This window comes from Cygnus atratus, chromosome Z, assembly GCF_013377495.2.
Source record: "Cygnus atratus isolate AKBS03 ecotype Queensland, Australia chromosome Z, CAtr_DNAZoo_HiC_assembly, whole genome shotgun sequence".
In the NCBI taxonomy this organism is placed as follows: domain Eukaryota; kingdom Metazoa; phylum Chordata; class Aves; order Anseriformes; family Anatidae; genus Cygnus; species Cygnus atratus.
The window spans coordinates 44,466,210-44,489,002 of NC_066396.1; the positions used below are offsets into that span (position 1 = coordinate 44,466,210).

The following is a 22,793-nucleotide window of genomic DNA, read 5'->3' on the forward strand; positions in this document are numbered from 1 at the left end:
AATACCCATTCTGTATAAATTTATGCCTGTCTTTTTTCAGCCTGTGGCTTTATGGATAATAGAACATAGTTGTAAGCTTCGCAATAGCCACTGGGGTTTCTTGGCAGGAGTATTTTTAACTCCTGTCCATGTACTAATATAGTTCATGGTGAGTTCTTAAGTTCTTAAGTCTTGTCCAGGTATGGCTGGAGAAATGGAGCAGTGGTGGAAATGAGCAGATGGGGCAGGAATTGGTTAAGACAAGACAGTCAAATAAATGTCCAGGTGATGACACCAGTAAGAGACAGGAGGGTTATAAAGAAATCAGTATGCCTTGTGCTTTAAGTGACCTAAACCTCCATTTTCACTCTCCTATTGCTTAGCATACTTACACATTTCTTTTAATTAATAATTTTTACTTTTATTGCTCAATGAATGTTTGCTAGTTTCACAGCTGATTCCATATCTCCTTAGGCAGTGTCAGTCATGGCAGCAGGGCACTAGTAGGAGCAGTAAAATAATGTGTGTAAAAGGGCAAATGTAAATCTGAAATTATAACCTTTCAAAGCAAAGGAAAATGGAGGTGTATCAATGGCTTTGTGGTAATAACTGATCTTCTGTTGCAGCAGATTACAGATAAAATGGGAGTGTGTATGATTTGAGTGTCACATTTGCAGCAACTGTTTATTACAAATTGTGCCATTGAGAGTTCCAGGTCTGTAAATGACATCAGGCATTTTCCTGTTCACATGTAGACTGAAATTCTGTTGCAATGTAACTGCTTTTTCATCTTTATTAATTACACAGCACAAGACTTTTGGTCTTCTCAGGGCTGACAAGATAAAAAGCACCTGCAACAAAACCTCTGAAGAAAAGAAAATCCAGGTAGTGGCATTGCAAAGGTTTATATGAAAATCCTGTCTCAAACAATGCCAAAATGTAATGTCAGATCAGATAGGGGTACTGATACCATTCCCTTCTTTCTGTTAGTACTATGTAAAGTAAGTAGCTTGTTTACTAATTAGGCCTTTGTTTCTACATTTGCATCACATAAATCAGAGTTAGAGGATTTTTACATTTGTCTGCAAGGAGAAATGAAACTTTTGTTTTTCCCATCAGCCATTCTCGCTATTTCTCTTGCCCTCATTAAGTGGGATTTTCACTGAGAGGTGGGTGTTAAAATGCTAGACTCCACCATCCTGAAAGGTACTGTTTTTACTGTACACTGAAGACAGATGAGCAAGGTCTGAAGTAGAAAAGCCTTTAGCTGCTCTTCTGGTGTTTCTGTACACAAGCGAGGTACTCTTTCACATCGTCCGGAGAACCGAGAATGAGAGGAACCCTCTGGTGAATACCCTCAGGTTTCACATCCAGCACCGCCTCAGTCCCAGTAGTCGCCATCCCACCTGCCTGCTCGATGATGAAAGCCATAGGGTTGCACTCGTAGAGAAGTCGGAGCTAGAAAGGAAGAGGGAACAAGAAACTGTACTTGAGGGTAATTACATCAGAGGTCTTACCAGAACATAGCCTGTGATTTGGGCAAATTTTGGACCTAAGTACAAAATTAACCTAAGTAGCAATGTATCTCTCATCAGTCCCTTCTTTCCTCCTTTCACCTCCCTTCACACTTTCTGTTTGAGGACAAATGCACTGACCCTGCTCTCAAGCATCAGTGCCATAGTTTCCAAGCTGACATACTGATGTGTATCATCAGTGAAGCTGTATTTTGTCAAAAGTGTCAAAAGAAGCTGTTGGGCCCACAGACATTAGCAAAGCACTAAAGCCAGCTAAGCAAGACAACCATACCGGGAAAGAAAAGCCAAAACGTCTTCATATGTATAGGCTTTATTTGTTATCTCAAAGCTTGGGGTAATCACGTTGTGTTTGGTCAGGATATTTTGGAGTTTGAAACTTGAAGCTCCCAGTTTCAAATTTCCGGTTTTGATTGCAGTTCTTGAGAAATGTGAATAGATATTAGTGGCTTGAACTCATGCAGATAGAGACTCTGGTTTTGAAAGTAACTGCAGTAATTATTAAAAGAAAGTTTTCACTTTTAGTATGGAGTCTGTTGATCCCTGGTATCTGTTCATGGCTTTAAAAATGTTGCCTCTGTTGTGCCTGTGTTCCAGCTGAATGCAAACTTATTTAGGATACGTGCCAAAATATTCTGTGTTTAAAAGAATATAGATGACAGCTAGTTATTTTTTAATGGACATTACCTCTGTAGATTTAGCTGAATATTTCGCTGGCATTCTAAAACATACTCGTGTATTATAATGTTACTTCATGTTATGCTTAAAAGTCTTTTCATGTGTGCAAGAGACAGAATGTTTTCTGGGTAAAAGGAAGCACAACAGAATGCAATTATTAAGAAAAGGGGTGGACACAGGACTTTGCTGTCCATAGTTCCCTTATCACTGTGTTTGTAAAAAATCCATGATATACCACAAACATAAACAGCACATATTAACATCGTTCTTATCTTTAAGGCCCACCAAAATGCTGTTTCTGCTACAAGGCCTCTACCTGACAGGCAAAGTGGGACCATTAGCCCTCATTGTTTTCTGTAGTGTATGGCCAACTTTTGAAAGAGCCAGAAAACAGCAGTGGCACCACTATGGAACCATGTGTTGAGTTTCTTCTTTCTTCACTGTGACTACATGACTGAAATAAAGCAGTTTTTCTTCAGGTAATAGTTCAATTGCTGTATCAAATATTGAAATCAAATTTGCCTGGACAGACATTAAGACATTTTTGGTGTGTATTCTGAAAAGAGTTGTTTTTCTGTTCTCCTCATTTTCCACAGCTCTTGGATCTGCTGTTCTTCTGATAAATACATGTTCACCAGGATGTAACCAGTAGTCCTCCATCCTTAAAGAACCGTAGGCATCAGCGTGTTCTGACTCCAGCGTGAGAGATGGGACAAGTAGTTTTAAGAAAGTAAATTCCTGTACGTATCCAACCAGGCATATAAAAACAATTGAACAAAAGGTTTCAACCATGGTGTTGGCCAGGAAGGAAGAAGGTCTTGGAGTCAGAACACTATGACTAATGTATTACACATTGAGCTACTCATTTCCTAAGCGTGACCTGCAGGTTAGTTGTAGTCCACAAGTCAGCTGTATACTCAGACTGCTTTTAAAACATCTTTGTTGAGAAATTCGATAGTAAGGGCATCTGATGCCACAGGAGAAAAGTCGAGGTTGACTACGGCCCATGGTTCAGCATGTTCATGGAGTCACAACATTGCGCTGTGGAGTCACTGCATTCCACTGAACTGCATTAAGCCATGGCATGTTTTGTACAGGTGCCCAAATGGGAAATCATATTTTCCCAGAATATTGGTCTCAGTATGCATAAAACTCACCTTCCACTGACAGAGTGTTTTGGTCAGTTAGTAGAAACCTGTGTTTTCAGGGCTGGTGATAGTAAGCTCAGTACACTTTGGAAAGAGTAGACAGGCAAACTCAGATGTCTAGCACTGAACAAAACCCTGACTGTAGTTAAGCATGTCCCTTCTGGACTCTAGCTGCCAGTAAAAAGGGTGAAGGTCTTTCTTAGACCAGTGTTTTATCTGCTAGCTGTGCATAGGTATCTCAGTGGGCTTCTATGATACAGCAATGATTTTCTTCAGAAAATGAATAAAGCCCTTGGGTTTAGTGAAAAATATTTGGGAATTTTTTAATATAAAAACACACAGGAACATTTCTTGCTTATGTTGGCAACTGCCTAATTTTCTTGATTAAATTAGATTGCTGACCATCATATCCATTAACAATACTCTCCAGAGATGGGAAAATCATTATCTCTTTATATATCTAAACTATTCCTGTATATCTGCTACTATTTTCTTTACAGGAAAATCGGAGGTATTAAGCTGACTAAGTTTACCAGAGAAGTCAAATGATTTACCTTTCCTTTAGGACTCTTCTGATTAGCAGGATACATGAAGATCCCACCATACATCAATGTACGGTGAACATCAGCAACCATGGAGCCCACGTACCTGGCACCATATGGGGAACTGCCATCCTGAAAGACATACAAATGGAGCATTACATCTACCAGGCTAGACAATTGTTAGCACAGGAAAATGTCATTTTGTTATAAGCCAGGTATCTAAGCTTCTTAAATCAATTGTTGCGTATGGACACTGTAAATGCCTAAACCAGCCTTACTTTTGTAAGACTTAGTGATCATCATGAGGTTCTAAAATAAGGGCTTTAAAGAGAAACACTCAAAATGTGGAAACCACTTTGCCTGCAATTTGAGTGCACAACAATATTGTATCAACTGCTCACCTGTGAAAAGGCAAGTAGTGAAAAAGTGAGTGAAATCTTCTTCCTGTTATCAGAACAAAGTACCCATTTGATTTGTGATCCTCCACAGGTCCCTAAGCTGGGGCACATGGAAGGATATCACTTTTCACTACACATCCAGGCAGTTCACAGAGGACTCTCAGATTTTTCCCTCTGGCTTGTTTTCAAGTTTTGAAGCTGGTTGTAGCATTCATTCTGGAGTTTAGTTTGGGAGATAATAAGAATTTAATCATGTAGTTGCTCTCAGATTAGAAGCTCATATTGCTAAAGGAGAGGTCATTTTGGTGAGAGCAATTAGGGAAGTTTATTAGGCAACCAGTTTCAGGTTTGCTAGTGATAAAAATGGTAAGACAGAAGATAGAGAAAAAAAAAACAAAACACACACACACAAAAAAAAACACACACACACAAAAAACAACTGGTGACTTGCACAAATAGAAGTAATATACACCAAATTAGCTCCACCATGAGAAAAGAGATGCATCACTGTACTTTTAAGAAGGGGAGATACACAATACAGATGTAAACTGAAGGAAAGCTTTCTGAGAGCTAATATGCCAAGATGCCTGGTGGTCTTCTGATATCTCTCACTCTGTCTTCAATAAAGCAGGAGTGGAATTTTGGTTTCCCCTAGAAATTGACAAAGACTAAGGCTTCATGCAAATTTAATGTGCATACATATTTGTGTATTGCAATGCTAAAAGTTTGAAAAGACTTCTGCATGTTTTTGCAAGTGTTTTTTTTTTGTTTATTTGTTTTTTGTCTGGCTAAATCCATTGTCTAATAAAATATCTCAGAATATCTCAGTGCTTTCTACAAGGCTTGCCTTGTGCAAGTACTAGTTATAGAGAAACATATAAAGAGAGAACTTGTGTAACAATGCCAGCTCCAAGAACAAGTCACAAGTCAGCCACCCTTCCCCACAAAATCATGAGGTTAGCTGGGAGAAAAAAAAAGAAAAAAAAAAAACAACACACAAGTGGGAGGGAAAACCTCAAGTGGGAGGGAAAACCACATATAAAGAAAAGTATTTTTCTATTTTGAAATCACTTTATCTAACTCTTTTATGCAGCTATGAAGTTTTGATATTTACTGTCATTTAAAATGGGAACAGATTATCATCAAGTTACACAGCCTAATGCAATAAAACACTAGGAACTTGAGTCCTAAGCCACTACATATGAGACTTAGATCTTTGTTACAGCTGGTAGTAAAACTAGACTACAGAATTGTTCCAGACAGTGTGATATTCCTTGTTCAACTGTATTTCTGCTATTTTCTATAATTCTTGTCTGTACAGATGAGGAGAACTATTGAAAATTCACAGGAAGACAATACAAAGTATAAAAGACTTGATGGATAATACACAGCCCGGAGCTCTTAGCTTTTGTTTAGTTTAAACCTAGCTCTTGGTCTTATTACTTCCAGACACAACTGAATAACACTGTCAAGTACTTGCTCCCTAAATTTCCATGGTTTTTGCCTAAATAATTATTTAGACTTCCAATGACAGCTTATTGACCTCACAGCTGTTTGCATTTGTGACTTTGCAGCTGTAAAAATCTGAGGTCAGAAAAAAAGCACCTTTAGAGCTGTTAAAGAGAGACCAAAAGTACTTTTGCAGTTTTGGAAAAGATAATTTTCAGGCAAAACTATGATTACAGTCTAAAGCTATCTTTAAAAATACAGACAAAGAAAGAGTTATTTTTTTCCAGTTTCAGAAGGGGACTCTAAGAAAAGTTCTTTAAACCTTAGGGAAAGTCATAGGGTATTGGTCACAAGCGGACCATGAAACAGAGTGCTAAGCACTGCTTTTAGGACATTATCAGATAAAGAACCTGCAGCACACGAGTATACTACTTACTGAGCATGAGCTGCACAGCTGAACCACCTGTGTACAAACCATCAGACACTGGGATGTGCTGGATTTCCTGTTCACAAGCAGATGATTTGCACAATTTGTGTGTGTTTGGGTGGTGTAAATTGAAGATAATGAGAGGCCACTGAGAATTTTAGTTGCTTCTTACCCTGGCATAAACTCAATCTGCTAGAAACACTGCAACTGTGCTACTGAGACTGTGCTGAGAAAGAAATTTCTCCATTCCTATAGATTTGTCACTTCAACCACTGATTGAAATAGAATTTTCACTTCCCTTAGCATCCAGCTACCTGCTTAGGAGGGATAAATAATCCTTTTAGTTACTAGAAATGTTCTTGTTTCCCCAGTTTGGTCAGTCAGACATTTTTCTTACAGATGAGAAAGTTAATAGGTGTTGCATGCTTATTGGTATATTGCCCAGGCTTTCATCTCAAACAAAAGTGCAGAGCTAGGGAAATTCAACCCAAGTTCTGAAGAGTGCCAAATAGTGTGCTTGCCCAGTGAGTGGTTTGTAGTGTTTTGATGTTAATGAAAGAGTTGGAGAACCTCGATGTTCCCTTCACCTGCATCCATGGTGTTTGAAGAAGCTTGTGATTGCTCTTGGTTTCACCCTTTGCATTGCTTTTCTTAACCCAGGGAAACAGAAGGGGCTCATAACAGACAGGTCCTCTGATTTTTTTCTCTTCACAATGTGATGGAAGTCATTTTCTCCCCTACTTATTCTACTAATTTCTGAAAGCTATGTTCTTCTGCAGCAGAATGAGACCATGTTTTTGTTGCATAACTATGGTGACTAGGAGAGTGAGGGGAAAGAAGTCTTTTCTACAGACTATGGCAACAATCTGCATCCCTCCCTCTCTGTACAGTTATGGTAACAAAAAAAACACAACATTTTTCTTAATTTTTTAATGTCACTTGGGCACAGCTGGGCTGACAGGCAGAAGAAAGCTTCCTGCTCTTGATGGCAAGTTTTTGATGTCATTGCTAAGAGAAGTCTCCATTGCATGGCTCTCAGCCAACAAGCTGTGATAGGACTCAGCTTCTCACAAAGCTGCAGGAGGGTCTGGAGCTGTTCTCCTATGAAGACAGGCTGAGGGAGTTGGGGTTGTTCAGCCTGGAGAAGAGAAGGCTCTGGGGAGACCTCATTGCAGCCTTTCTGTTCCTAAAGGGGGCCTACAGGAAAGCTGGCGGGGGGGAGACTATTTGTCAGGGGGTGTAGTGATAGGACAAGGGGTAATGGTTTTAAACTAAAAGACAGTAGATTAAGGTTAGATGTAAGGAAGAAATTCTTCACTCAGAGGGTGGTGAGGCAGTGGCACAAGCTGCCCAGAGAAGCTGTGGATGCCCCATCCCTGGAGGTGCTCAAGGCCAGGCTGGATGGGGCTTTGGGCAGCCTGGTCTGGTGGGAGGTGTCCCTGCCCATGGCAGGGCGGTGGAACTGGGTGATCTTTAAGGTCCCTTCCAACCCAAACCACTCTGTGATTCTATGATTCTAAGTTAAGATAAAAATGAAATGGAACAGCAAAGTATAGAGATGGCCACAGCATGTTTCAGAGTTCTACTGTCAGTGAACCAGTTCCAGCTGCGTGCTAGAGACCTAAGAGGATTACTGGAGGAAATGTTTAGACTAAAATTTTTGCAGAAACAATCTCTGGCACAATAGTGCCATTATATAGTGCAGGCTGAAGTAAATGTTGTTTTACAGGAAGCCTTACAAATAGCAGCTTGCTCTTCATCTGTTGAAGCAATAAGAGATTTTGGGATGCTTAAAAAAAAATTACCTTTACGCCGGACTGTCATTCCAGAAGAGAATTGACTGGAAAAATATTTCCCGCCAAGATCTGCATGACAATGGTAAGGGGCTTACAGCTGATCTGCAGAACAGTAGCATTTCTTTAGTGCTTTTAATTCAGATCTGATGCTTTTTTAGCGGTGTGCCACAAGAAACTTTGAGAGTCAACATGGCTCTGTGGTCCAGACTATCATCTAGTCTGGGACACTGCTGTTAGATAGTAAGGGAAAATCTCTCCTCTCCTCATAAAAGGCCAATTTTTAATGTTTGGTCATCAGTGACAGTGATGCAGATCATGAGATACGCTGTGAGCAACACTCCACTTGGTTTTCCTGTTTAATGTTTAACTTTTCAATTCTGTTTGGCAATGTTAAGAGAGTCATCTGAACAGCATGTTGACCAAGAACCTCAGGAAGGGGGAAACAGAGTTTGGATCAAAGGAAAAAGAGAATATGATAAAGTGACAAGAAGCTGAATTTGGTGCCTTGTCTCTTGGCTTACAGTGGCCAGAAGGCCATAGGGTAAGAGTGGTCCTCCTGGTTGAGAAGGGGCCTCCCATGCCGCACACAGCAGGAGATGGAGTCAGTCCTCCCTCAGGTCACAGCTATCCACGTGCTGGGCACCCAGCAGGTACTCCCCACTGCCCTTTTGCATGCTGAAGAGAAGGAGACACAGTCCACAGCTGTGCAATGCTCTGCCTGTGGCTGCAGGAAGGTGGGAGCACCACCAATGGAGCTGTAGCTGGGCTGTAGCAGGAGCTGAAAGTTTGATAAATATGTCTTATAGATGATGCTAGGAAGCAGGTTTTATGCTACGGAAGAGTGCAACACCTCTCTCTTGTACTCTCACAATGTGAATATAATGTCCTTTCTAAACCAAGGAACCTATTTATGCTATTTCTGGAGCTTAAGCTCAGAGCAAGCTTTCAGATGGGCAGATTTCCTTCTGCACTGTGGCCATAACATCAGTGCATTGGCTCTTCTCACACAGACACCACTATGACTTGGAGCAGCAAAGCACTGCTTGGCTTGATACCCTTGTGAAGTCTTCCCCTGTCCCAAACAGCCTATGCAATACTGTGCTACTTGCTTTAAAGTAACAAAAATATCTTCTGCTGATTGGAAGCAGTAGTGCAACAACACTTCCAATAGTTTTTCCCCAAATACAACACAGATTTGAAATTAAATAGTGTTTGCAATCTTTTTTTTTTTTTTTTCTGTATGCCTGACCTAAGGATTTAGTGAATCACATGATAGAGCTGTCCTCACAGAGCCTGTGGTGAAACATCTCTGTCTGGTCTTTCTACGGAGTGTATGAAATCTCTTCAGCCTTATCATTTCTGCCTGAGGTTGATTATTTGTTTAAGGTTTTGCTTTTTTATTTTTAAAACACTTAGGTGGTTTGCAAAAACACAAAGAAACCTGTTGTCAGTGCATTACACCAAATACATAGCTCAGCATCATGTGAGCAGAATGAGAAGCACAGATCTTCTCTTTCCCAGCTGGGCCAGCTTTCAGGAAGTATGAAAGCCGTGTAGTGGGCTTCCACTTCTCTCATAGCTGGTCTGAAAGTACACATTGAAGTTTCAAGATAATCTCAATGAGCATTTACAGGATGCTGTGAAGTGATCCTGTCTGTAGCAGCAATGTGAGTAATACAAGAATGAGGCTTTGGTAAGAGATCGGCATTGCCACTACAGCCAATGTGGTGAATTCTGATTTTCAGCTCAGCAGGAGCTTCTCACAGAACAATGGCTTGAAATCTTACTCATTACATTTCCATTCTACAGCACTCTGAAGTTTTCTACTGGATACATTGGTTTTTACATAAGTGCTGTGCAAGAATTTTTGACAGATAATAGCTTTAAAAAATAATCTCATGGGCTTTTCTAGCAGGAAAGCATGAAAAACATCTTCCAGGCCAAGTTCAGTTCTGAGCAGTTACACTTCTCCATATTTTGTTATGACTTACTGGTCACACAACTACACTTTCCAGGGAGCTTTTATATTTCCACACTGAGAGCTTGTGTTGTGTCCTCCTAGCCCTGACTGCAGGCCATACAGAGCTGCTTATTCTCACAAGAAAATTGATCAGACACAGGATGTTCCCAGCTCTGTCTCTCTGGAGGAAACAGTATAATCCTCTTAACAATAGAAGGTGGTGAAATTGTGCCTCACACCCTTTTATTTTTTTCATCCTATGGGTGATTTCATGGTCCATGTGATGCAAACAGACCATGCAAGAGTTATGCCATATTTCTCAGCTGTGAGCATGTAGAGGAATATGATGGAGGTGCCACCCAGATCCCTGGAAGCACCTATGGGGCAGTAAGTGGAATCTAGCCCCAAATGACCAGCTTCACAAATGACTGAGCTTCATATTCAGATACGCTAGAAAACAGGGGTATACTTCTCTATATATACCCACATTCTGCTTGCATGGTTTCAGAGTATTTATTTCCTCCACACAGTGGTGAACAAAGCTATGAATTTATTTAACAAAGTCTAAGTTATAAAAGATATCATGCACTGGAAGCCAGCACATGAGAGGCATACCCACAGCACCGACGTGTTACACAGAACTGGATTCAGAGATGTCTTATAACCCTTCCCACTAGCCTGGACAGTGTAGAAGGTAGTGCTTACCAGTGAACACTGGATACAGTGCTAATATTCTCTTACCTCGGGAAATTTCTTCTTTTGTAAGTATTCTGTCATTGCAGGATCAAAATACTTTGCATAACCTTCATTGAGACTGTAAACCTTCCCTCTCTTCTTGATTTTAACATCTCTATCCACCAAAATAAACTCACCGAGACCCTACAGAAGAACAGAGGAGATCAGATATTAGCAGGCACCAGAACGCTTTGTTGACTTCCCGTAACAGTTGTCACACCAGAGATGGCAGAAATGCTAGCACAGCTTGGTCTTTTCAGCACCAGCCTTGTGTATAACTTCACAGTATTCAAACAGAGCAGAAAGCACAGAATCTGTGTTAAGTTCATGAAAACTTGTTACATTAGTAGCATAAACAAAAAGAAGTTTGCCTTCAACAGTTAGCATATCAAATGAACACCAGTCAACCCTGAAAGCAGATGGATTGTAGATCTTTGTGTCCACAAATCATGAGGTTATAAATGAAGAAATTGCTTTTTATTTTTTTTAAACTCTTCTTGACTGTCTTGACTAAACATCTTAAAGTGAATACGATCATATCCTCGCATGCACTGCTGTAAGCAGTTGGAGTGTGATATCCACCTTCCTCCCTCTGTGTCTGACCAGATCAGTTCGGCTCACAGTTCTTCCTGCCTGGAAAAAGCTTATTTACAACGATTAAAAAGCGTTTGGGCAATAATGCACCCTTTTATTAAAAACAACTTATATTATTGGCTAAATCTCATGCCGGTTTCTAAAATGAGCAGCTTCCTTCTCACATTCCTCCAGTAACATTTGTCAGGCTCCTGGGCTGAGCTTTAATGAGCAGCAAAAGTCTGGTTGTGTGGGTACAGTTCAGCTTTTGCAAATCGTTGGGTATGCAGATTAAAGGACTTCACCATAAAACTAAAACGAACTCGGGAATGATTCTTGCCCCAGGCTAAACACTGAACATGGTGGAGTCCTTTTGCAGAGAAGCAAAAACAACAGCAACAACCAAAAAAAAAAAAAAGCAGGAATCCTCCAAGTGGAAGCAAAGACACTGTTTGCAGTAATTTTTTTTTTAAGTGTTTCTCTGTGCAAACCAGCAGCCTGACTTGAATGAATAAGGTCTCAAACACTGTTTAACTTAAACTCTCACTCACTGAATGGACAAAAAAAAAAAGGAACAGAGGCAGTGCAACCAACATACATGATTAAGTGCAAGTAAGGTAGCTGTGGGATGCTATGAGAGTGAAAACAGAATGGCATAGATCGCCTAGATTGCAGAGACAAGAAGTAACAAAAACGACTAGACCCAAGCATGGGAAGTTCTAAAAGACAGCGGCAATGTTTCCAACACTACAACCGTACCGGATCAAGCATGAAGCAGTCCACCCCTTGCCCTGTGGAGAGGGCGACCAGCGTAGCGCTGCCATACAAGGCATAGCCTGCAGCAACAATATTGCGTCCGGGCTGCAAAGCATCTTTTTCAGAGGGCTCGTCATCTGTTTCCTATGGAAAAATTACCGTTAGACTGAGGGTTAAATACTTATGAGAAACAGTAAAAACGACATTTAAATAATAACTTGGAGCAGATCTCCCTTTGGTGTCTTACCCAGGCCTTTGAAACTATCAAAATAGAGACTGCTCTCATTAGTTCAGGGCAAATTTGGTGCAAGCAAATGTGCATGCTGGGACAGGACATGGGGAGTTTGTCATTTCATACATCTCATGCGATCAGTATGATACCTGCCACAAAACTGATACCTTAGCATTGCAGCCTACTGTATTAAGTCAAGATCATCAGAAATCTGAGACAGAACAGCGCTACTGATTTTCTGTAAATTCAAACATAAGCTATCACACTGATACCACTCTGAGGGAATAACTGTGAGGGGAATGCAATAATTAACACTGCATAGCTTGCAAACAAATTGCTTCCAGTAAAGCAGAATAAAAGGGCAGAGGGTGTGACGCGGCAGAACCAGAATTGTGCATTGGTCTGTGCTGATGAAGAGATGGGCAAATGAAGTGATATAAGTGTTCATACGCATATAATAAATGCCTTTGTGTATGTAACGCATGTGCATGTGTAGGTATGCACATACAGCTCTGCACAGAACTTTCACATGCCATTATACTTCAGGCATCTGATCTGGTATCGCATTTCCTTTCAGCACTGCAGTTATCACTGAACAAGAATAGCCAAGAAGACCTGGTACAAATATTTCCAGCCAGTTCTGGGGGTGTGTTTCAGCCATAGCTTACGAGAGATTCATGAGAGTACTTGGGAAATCTGGCTCCAACCTGCACTTCTTGGGACTATAAAACGGGTAGGGAATATTAATGCTTCTTAAAAAGTTTGCCATTTGTGGTGCAGATTCTGTGGATGTTTTGAAGTTGGTTCTCTGGCAATTAAAGTGATAATCCCCCTCAGACACTTTCTTGGGGCCCTCGTTTAACACCTTATTATTTCAAATTCATCCAGTTTCTCAGTAGTTGCATGGGTTTAATGAGATTGAGTAACAGCTAAATAGAAATAGCAGGTCTAGCCCAGAGTATCTGTTCCAAAAATGAATAAATAAATAAAAGTCAGCAGAGACTGTTGTGTGTAGCAAATAAAATATTTCATGAACATTGAGTAAATTCTTTAAAAGATCAAGAATGCCTTCCAGAGATATTTCCAAAGGAAACCACCCCCCCAGAAAAAATAGAAAAATTCTCTGCTCTGGCAAGAAGCCTTCAGGGTGCCCAACAGGATCCAGCAAGGTGGAAGGGGTAAGGGCAAGCTGAGGATCCTGTTCATCATAGGATGCCAACATCTAGAGGAAAGCAGACACATGGGACAACAGAAGTTCTTTCAAGACACAGGACAGTAATTTCACAACAAAATATTTTCATTTTCAGCTGAAAGATTTTGGCTGAAAGCATTTGCTACTTTAGTTCACAGAGCTTTTAGCTATGTTTTGCTCACAACATTTGTTAAATATTATTTTGTCAAATTCTTCTGTGGAAAAAAAAAGAATTGCTAACCAGCTCTTCATGGAAGCTGAAATATGACGTACAAATGTACCTGGTATGCAGTCCCTTAAAATTAATCATTCTATCTCCAAGTGTTTATTCAGAAAGATTATGAGCGTGTAATGAAGGAAAAGTCATTAAAATGCCTGTTTGTGTACATCAGAGCTATGAATACTGATTATTTGCCAGTTGACTAGTTATTAATCCTCTGCTAAACAATTTTTTAAAGAAAAAACTATTACATGTTCCATAGCATCTTCTCTTTCAAAACTATATCCCCATGGCACATAGATGTCACCACCAAAAGCAATGGTTGTCTATAGTAAACTAATTGTTTGTAACATTAAATACAGAAATAAGTATATATTTACACAATGAGTTGCAAACATATTATGTTTTTTTTTCTAGCTTTTTGTATGTTTTCCTCATGAAAACAATTTAATTTTGTATAAATACAAAAGAAATGTGTTTTACCAAACAAATTGTGTATACAGTATGTGTAGCTGCAGGTTACATACGAAGTTGATTTAAAATACGTTTTTCTAAGGTGAGCTTTTCAGGCCTATCACTTAAATGCATTTTCTAGGTTTATATGGCTCAGCAACCATACATTTGTTGACCACTCTGAAAAACAAAACAAACAAACAAACAAACAAACAAAACTCCCTTGGAAGATGGACAGATGGGCAGAAATCATTTGTTTTTCCATCTTCATTCACAACAACGTTTCCAAGAGCCAACTTCCAAAAGGAAGGAAAAAAGTTCAGTCTCTAACAAATGTTTTGCAGAGCTTGTTGGAATGTAAAAAAGCTACTGATCAGCTGGTATTTCGTTGTTAACACTGCAGGAGTTTTGCCAAGTGCCATGTACTGTGGGACAAACCAGGGATTTAAGCTGACTCTGTTAACTGCTGAATATTTTCACTTCTTTCTGGTGCACACATGGATTTCCTTTCTATTATATTTTGACTATGAGATGGAGGTAGTGAAATCTCTTTAGAAGTCTTTATGCAAATGACTGAAATAGGCATTGTCTTTCAAATCGGGGGACTGCAGAAAAGTTCTGTCAGCTCTGAGACAGCCACTTTAGCCCTTTGTTCTCATGAAGCAGATGAAAGATGAAAGATGCTCTACAGAGTCTAGCTATAGGGGAACCCTCAGGTGATACCTGAGTCTGAAATTTTTTGCATGTAAGATTTACCACATGATGTGATTTGCCCACATCAGCCCTTTGAGCAGCTCTAGAAAGTCTTGGTTTCCAGGTCTCCATTCATACCACGTGTTTCATGAATATCCATTACTTTTGCTCTGAATTTTTATACCTTCTCCATGGGGGACAACATGAAGTGTATGTGTCTGCATGTGTGTGTGTGTGTGTGTGTGTGTGAGCTGAGTATTGTCCTAATGACAATGGAGGAGGAGGGGAAGAAATTCCATCTGACGCACTGGGTAATGTTACAAATTTAAAACAGAATTCAACAAAGCAGCAGAGTTTCATAGCATGTATGTTGGCAGTGAATTGACAGTTGTTGAGTAAGCTCAGTGGCATGAAAAATAAAGAGGAATCCAGGGAAAAATTCTTATTATCCCCACAATACTGACACTCCACCAGCTAAGAGCACTTCAGTGGCAGTGACTGTCTAGGTCCTATCCCTTGCCCTGGCTTCTGCTGATTCGGTCCCTCAGCCCAATTTTTCTGGCTTTTCTGGTCTTTTTAACAATAACACACATGCTTCAGAAAATAAAAGCCAGGTTGAAAATGAAATGAAATAAACCTAAGGCGGAATTTATTTCCTGGTGCTTTTTCTAAGAAACAAATTTAGTGTTTTTTGGCAGGAGGTGATATTACCTGGGGCTGTAATGGTGGCCCTGGATCAGGAGCAACAAATCATTTTCAGGTTTGAAATGTATTGTCTAAGTCTGGCCTTGGTGGAAAAGTGTTGATTATCCTCAAGCTAATGTTTCAGTTCTGCAGTGCGTGCCTTTGGAAATGGGGTTAAGGTGCTGACATAGTGGGAAAATCAGTCATACAATCAACTGAGAACTCGAAGGTACCAAATATCAGACAGATGCCGAGGATCATCCATTGGAATTTGAATTGTTCTAGCTTTTCCAAAACAAGGTTCATGTATTTTGTATGGTTTTAAATAAACTTATATTTTCTTTCTTAGAATTACAGAATCACAGAATATCCCGAGTTGGAAGGTACCCATAAGGATCATCGAGTCCAACTCCTGGCACCACACAGGTCTACCCAAAATTTTAGACCATGTGACTAAGTGCACAGTTCTTAAATGATTCTCATTCATTGGGATAAACGTCTCACTTGTATTCCCTTGACACTTTCCTAGAGCAATAATTAATAAAGCCCTTATAATTATTTAGTTATTTTGAAGGGTTTTAAGTTAATAGTGTTTGGAGTTAACAACGTTGCTAAGAAATTGTCTTATCTGGAAGAAAGTCACATTAATTACCATCTATGTTAGAATTAACATTTTTATGTCAAGAATTATCCCCGTGAAAGTCTGTGAATGCCACATTGTTTCTAACATTCCAAGCAAAATTGATAGGTTATTCTTGTAATTGAAGAACTGCACTTCATCCTAGCAGCAGTGTTTTTATTTGGATATGAAGAATTTGTACCAAGGAACATAATTTTCTCTTTCTGAAGTGTTGAAGTATACCTACTCACATGAAAAACGGGAACTTAAAAACAGTATTTACAACAAATATATTAATACATAATAGAACAACAGCAAGTATAGAGAGATCAGAAAATGAATTGAAAACTTGAGTGCTTTGAAAGGACTTGAGTTCTTTGGGAAATGTTTCTATTTTGAAGCAGAATCCTAGGGAAGGCTGGGCAGTCCATAGTCATTACATGCCTTAACAGATGAGCTAAAGATGATAGAGAAATCTGTGCTGTACTTCAACCTGTTACGCTATATGAATCACACTGAGCATTTGCCCTTATATTAGTGTAACCTTATGCAGTGTAACCTAAACACACTTCTAAACAGAAAGCAAATGTTTGTGACACTGTGCCTACTGTCTCTACTAATAGCAGACAACACAGCTATTGCCCATCTTAAAAGTAGGGAGGTGCTGTAGTATTTTTGGCTGTCTTTACAGGGATAAATGGAAGGGCTGAGGGTCCCTTTGCTTACCATAAAGGCATATGGCATGGGTTGCCTCTATACAGCTAAGCTCTCTTCCCTGAGAAAATCAGGATGTTAGATACACCAGCAGCAGCCCCTCAAGCCATACACAGGCATTGTTTCAGACAGCGTGGTTTGGCCTGGGCTGAATCCAGGTGTCACTAACCACAGACACCACGGACAGCCATATGCCAGCACTTCTCTTGTGCCGTGACTCCGTTCAGACTGAGCTGTGGCTGTTTGGTTTACCAGTAAATGCATATGCTTGATGGTGAGTGTTTCATCTATGAGAAATGCAAAGATAAGAACTGTCTGGAAAATCATGAGTTAAAAGATGAGAGAGGACTTTAAAAGTGTATCTTCATGCGTTTGAAGTGTAGTATCTGAGTCTGCAAGTATTTCATTGCAGTCATGAGAAATCTAAATGTTGCTTCAAAATAATGATGGCTGAGGGTCTCCCATAGTCATCTGAGTGTGAGCTCAGACATTAAGAAAAACACCAACTGCTGGGAGATTAGCAATCAAATCACAAGACTCGGCATGACTCTAGCTATTAACGTTTGTTAATTCGCTGCACAGTTGCTGCTCTGTGCAACCCCACAGGGGGAGACCTGCTGGCCCTGGTGGCTGTAGGTGACTGCTTCCTCCAGCTTCAGGTGGCCTCCATCGTTAGCGTGTGTTCAAACTCCCATCTGCAAGAGGCATAGAAACTCATACCAGGAGGCCACCACAACGCTAGTCATGATAGGGTCCGGTCAGCTTCTGGGAAGCCCAGCAGTGACACCACGACACACCTCGGCTCTCCTGCAGAGAGGAAAACTGCACTGAAGTAGCTGACTAGCTGTCTGATGGTGGTTTTATCTAAATGCTTGTGTGTCTGGGGGAAGGAAATGATGCCACCTAGCAAGGACCAAGTGCACACTCCCTGGGACTTTGGGAAGCTCTTTAGCACAGGTAAATCTCAAGTGTTACCTCTTCTACTCTTTCTAAGGCTCTGCTGGGCCCAGAGACACTTGGAGGACCTACAAAAGAAGCTAAGCAAGCTGATACACCCCAGCCATTTTGCTTTGACCAAGTGAACTTTGCCACATGTGCTTTGTTTGTCCTCTTACCTTTTTGTAGATAGCAAATATGGTTCCTATTGGTGCCAAGCAATCTATATTGGATGAGCCGTCAAGGGGGTCGAAGCATACCACGTATTTACCCTAAAACAGAAGTGGCAAGAAGTGGAAACGTTAAATGATAGTGTTGTCTTGCAGTACTGTTTCCTTTCACCTGGTGACCCCTGTGTTTTTGTGGCTGTGTGTAGCCCCCCGAGCACACGTGGTGCAGCTCGCCGGAGGAGGCTGCGCTGCTGACCCAGCTGGCCCTGCAATACAACATGTTTCCCCCGGCCCTGCAGTACAGCATGTTTCCCCCGGTGCTGAAGTACAACATGTTTCCCCTGGACCTGCAGTACAACATGTTTCCCCGCCAGAGAAACAGGAGAGGGCACGTTCCTGCTGACAGCACTAAAGCTGATGGCAGAAAGGAGAAGTCCTCTGCGTCCAAGCGGTGTAAGACATTTGAAAGCAAAGGGTTCAGCCGTTCTGGAGGCCAGCATCTTGCTCGAGTAAATGTGTTTTGTTTTCTTACACTCAGAACCAGGACTTACTGATACTGTGAGTTTGAGGGCAGAAGAAAAATATCATGGGGAAAGGGTAGGTTACATCGGTGCGAGTAGTGTCACTGCAACAGGATCCCCTCCTGGGGAACCCTGATGAAGCAGTCAGGTGTTTCCTCCGGCCGTGTAATGCAAAACCCAGTTCTGCTAGCCTCTCAGCTCATTTTATCTTGCCTAAATATTAATGTAATCCGAACCCCGAACCCCAGTTGCCAAGGACTGTAATAGTACACTTACATCTGGGAGCTGGGGTGTGCTAACAAGCTCCGAAATAATTATTTTCCCCTTTCGCCAAACTTTAATACTAATTTTTGCCCTCCACATCTCCTTTAGCTGTTGAAATCACGCCATCCACCTCAGTTATTAATCAAAACAACTCAGCAATGGCGCAAATTTTCCGAGCTCCCCCGGGAAGCGCTGATTTGGGGACCCGGGCCGGGTTTCATGCCTGAAACACGAGTGCCCCCTGCTGCTGCCTGAGCGGACACCCCGCGGAGGCAGGAGCCGCACCGACCCGCTTGTCCTTCGGGGTGATGAGTGCCTCCTTGTTCTCCTCCGTGACCAGGACGCAGGTGCTGTAGGAGGACTGCAGCATGTTAATCACCAGGGCGTTGGATAGGACGTCCAGCTTCTTCACTTCGTCACCCGTCACGTTCACGGTGCCAGCTATGCCAAACCTGGGGAAAATAGATAAAAAAAATAAATAATAATTAAAAAAAATAAATCAAGAAACCTGCGGTAGCGAGGGGACCTTTTAGAAAAATACAAGCCAGGTGTTCCTTCCTCTCATCTTCCCACGCCTTTAACCTTGGATTAAACCATTGGGATGCATTAGGAGGTGTTTGCTGCTGCTAGAAATTAAAAGCGTCCAGGAGCAAGGGAAAGAGCAGTGGCATCTTTTTGGGGCTCCATCAGGGTCCTTTTGGTCCTGCTTGGACGTTCTCCAAGCCTCCTCCCAGGAGCAGAGCCTGCAGCCCAGCTGGCAGGTGCCAGGCTTTGCTGGCAGCCCCAGGAGGCAGCCAGAGGTGGCTTTGGGGAAGGAGAAGGGACACGTACTGTGTGTCACCTGCTGCTGGAGCAGCTCAGAGCTCTGGGAGGGTCCCACGCCCCCTCAGTCCCCAGCCACCCCAAAATCAGAAGCCTTGAAGACAACCCTTGATGTTTCCACATGCTCCTCAGGATTCACACACTAAACTGCTCCTCTGGATTTTATTCAGATTAATTTATTTGGTGATCCTCAGCTGGTTTACGGTGACGCTTCTATTCTATATTCTGATTTTAGTAGCATATTAATTATGTAGTACATAGTAATATATATGTCTGAAATTTACAGCTGAGGAAGAACTATTTTGACCCAATGCGTGTGGTCAGGGCATGTCAGAAGTATAAGCAAACATACAGGGCATATATATTGCATTTTTATTCATTATGAAAAATAAGAAAGGAATGGAAGGGGGACAACTAATTAATCTCTATTGTGTTGGTCAGCAGCAGGCCTGACTTGTGGAGGACAGGTCTTTTCTCTTATTTAAAGCTAAGATCTGCCTGAACTTTTCAGAAGTATTGAGTTTTTCAGGTATTTGCATTTTGGAGTGCCAGGTTTAAGATACTGGAAAGGAATGTGATTTTTAGGGCACACTAAACATCCAGTCTCCAGTTAGTATGTTTCCAGGCAGGTTTCCAACCCAAATTTATGACTTTTTTTTTTTTTTTTAAAGACCTTCTTCACCTTTGAATGGCAAATTTGTTAAAAATTCACACTGCACTATTAAGCATCAAATAAGTTACTTCACATTCTCCTGTTTGGAGAAACCAGAAAAATCAGAGCTCTCTAGCTGCATTTTTCTGTTTAATGATAAGGTCCCAGCTCTTGCTCATGGGAAGAAGGCATAAGTGCAGACAGATGCAAGCCAGACACCATGGTTGAAAGTTTGCCACAGGAATCTCCAAAATTTCATGGTTTCAGCAGCAGTTTGAACAGTACAGGTTACTCATTTGTGTGTTTGGATATTTTAGATATTTCTTGGTCATTGCCTGAAAATTTTTGTTTGTAGAAAGAGATGTTTACTTCTTAACATAATGGGTGTTTTCCTTCTGAAGGGAAGATTCATGTAGCACTGAGGCAGTAGTAGTGTCTTGTAGGCAAGGTGGCTATTCCGCCTCCAGTCTATTAAGCAGTAGTTCTCCCCACTTATGAAATAAATACAAAGTTGTATATTGAAAGATAAAAAATAAGTAAAAGCAACATTTCCTCTAAAATGGGAAGAAAAAACAGCTCAGCTTCACCTAATAACTACAAAGTACAATTTAACAGTCAGGGCATAGGAACATGAGGCCACTGCTAACTTTGGGTACGTCTCTCTACAAATTACTGTCCACACCCATAAAGTGAGTATGGTAGTACTGAGACATTGAATTTGTGATTGGAAAAGATCATTGAGGGTTTTGACCAAATAGGCAGCAGAAGCACAAAAAAAAAAAAACAAACTCAGGGTGTTAAAACATTTCAGTGTTTCCACAAGATGAAAAAAATAATAATAATAATAATTAGAAAGGAGTAAATGACAAGCATCGTCTTTCTTATGTATATTCCCTATCTTCTACAAATGCATGCATATATACATGCACAGGAGTGTGCACAAATATACTTTAATACAGAAACAACAACTGTATATTCTAAATACATAATTTTATTAGTTTTCAGCTCCCTGAGCTGCTTCTGATAGATCACCATTAAAAGATCACCATTAAAAGGCTGATAGTGAGGTGGTTTTTTTTTGTTTTGTTTTTTTGTTTTGTTTTGTTTTTTTTTTTTTGTTTGTTTGTTTTTTTGTTTTTTTTTTTCTGGCTGTGTGAAGAACAGCTCAAGTCATTCCAGGATTTGCTAAGGTAAATTTTTACTTTCCAAACCACTACATGCCAAATTATTTTGCTTGCTTTTCATATAAGACCTTTTAAGTCTCCCCATCTGTAACGCTGACACCAGTTGAGGAGGGAGGGGTAAGTGTACCCATGCATGACAGCATATGCCATTTCTTGCAGGGTTGTTGCTTCAGAGCATGACTTACACTGCAGTCAGGCAGAACATCAGCTTCCAAGCTGCTTGCATCCAGCAAGCCAAGATCTGTTTGCACCACTCAGCACTGTGCGTGGCTGTTAGCAGAAAATATCACAGTGCATTTTTCTCCAAATTCACAGTAAATTTAAAAATACATCAGTATCAACCTTTACAAGGTATAATGAGGTGAATGGCGCCCTGAAGTCCTGACTCATGATTTAGCAGTAAAATATTGCAGAACAGCAGCTCGCCTACGCTTCTATCTAGTGCTCAATACTGGAGTGCTCCAGAGAGATCTCCGCTTCCCGCTCCTGGCAACCCATGCCCTGACCTCCTCCTGCCTGCAGCCACTTGCAATACACTTAAACATCCCTACCCTCTTCCCAGCCGTGCAATGCAAGCAGGAGCCTCTCCACCTCCTCATCCTCCCCGTATGTCTCAGTAGGACTCACATGTGGGCAAGGCCCGCCTTTCTGACTGCGGAGGAAATGGCCTTTATGGCAGTCAGCATGGAGTTGAGCAGCTGTGTCAGCTCCCCGGTGGCTCCTTTGACTCGCCGTCCCTTTTCCATGACAAACCGCGTGAGTGTCAGCATATCTGTTTCGAAGGGGGTTTTGTCGGACATTTTTGCTGGGTACCAGTGTCCCTATCCTCTCGGCTGGGTTGGGCACTTTCTTGCTGTGTTGAGATGCCGGGCAGCTGTTTTATTTTGAGGGGAAGCTACTGGCTGCACTGCCAGGCAGAGTTTATTAAAATGCTTCCAGGACCATGTGATGGGGTGCTCAGAATAGCTGCACACAGACTGGCTCTGCGGCTCCTCCGGGATGCAGGAAGAGAGCCCGGGACAGGGAGCATGGCTGAGCAGCTGCCTCTCCGCTGCCCTGCCCACAGCTACAATTCCTGGTGCCCAGATCTAGCAACACACCCTCATGGTACATTAGGCTGCTTTTAATGCAAAGCTCTTGCTTAGCCACGTGGCTGAAAACTGCTTTCCCAGAGCCACTGCTCAGCAGCAGACTCAACATCACGAAGTGAGAAAAGCGATGCACAATTTGCAGCTGCTCTGCGTCTGAAGCGAGAAGACTAATTAACCACCTAATACAGTGATGTGGAGGTTAATTCAACATCCATGGGAAATGGTTCAGCCAGGGCTAGGCCTTGTCTACACCAAGATTTTTTGCATGATAACCTACAGAATGAGTGCACTGAGCATCTAGGCAGGCATCTATTAAAGATGCTTTATATTGCTGCTGCAAACCCATTTTAATAACTTCATTCCCAGTCTGGGC

General features: G+C 41.3%; 1 protein-coding gene and 1 long non-coding RNA gene across 2 annotated transcripts; one reads left to right on the forward strand and one right to left on the reverse strand.

Annotated features, from left to right (window-relative positions):
- Positions 1 to 526: 526 nt before the first annotated feature.
- Positions 527 to 22,210, reverse strand: LOC118257379 (fructose-1,6-bisphosphatase isozyme 2). Its single transcript, XM_035565311.2, has 7 exons — positions 21,957 to 22,210; positions 18,961 to 19,123; positions 17,896 to 17,988; positions 11,977 to 12,117; positions 10,651 to 10,788; positions 3,892 to 4,011; positions 527 to 1,437 (listed from the first exon to the last, which is right to left on the reverse strand). Exons 1-7 carry the CDS (start codon positions 22,127 to 22,129, stop codon positions 1,243 to 1,245), a joined length of 1,023 nt encoding a protein of 340 aa, XP_035421204.1. The 5' UTR covers positions 22,130 to 22,210; the 3' UTR covers positions 527 to 1,242.
- On the forward strand, positions 2,393 to 5,092 carry LOC118257381 (uncharacterized). The gene is made up of 3 exons (XR_004781545.2): positions 2,393 to 2,668; positions 2,786 to 2,929; positions 3,903 to 5,092. It is a non-coding gene; the product is annotated as an uncharacterized LOC118257381 (long non-coding RNA).
- Positions 22,211 to 22,793: the final 583 nt, after the last annotated feature.

Excerpts from the sequence above, each read along its gene's own strand:
- LOC118257379 (XM_035565311.2), bottom strand. The coding sequence starts at position 22,129 with ATGTCCGACAAAACCCCCTTCGAAACAGATATGCTGACACTCACGCGG. Across the intron at positions 10,789-11,976 it reads ACTGCTTCATGCTTGATCCG|GGTCTCGGTGAGTTTATTTT; the intron begins GTACGGTTGTAG and ends GTTCTTCTGTAG. Across the intron at positions 4,012-10,650 it reads AAAAGAAGAAATTTCCCGAG|GATGGCAGTTCCCCATATGG; the intron begins GTAAGAGAATAT and ends TATGTCTTTCAG.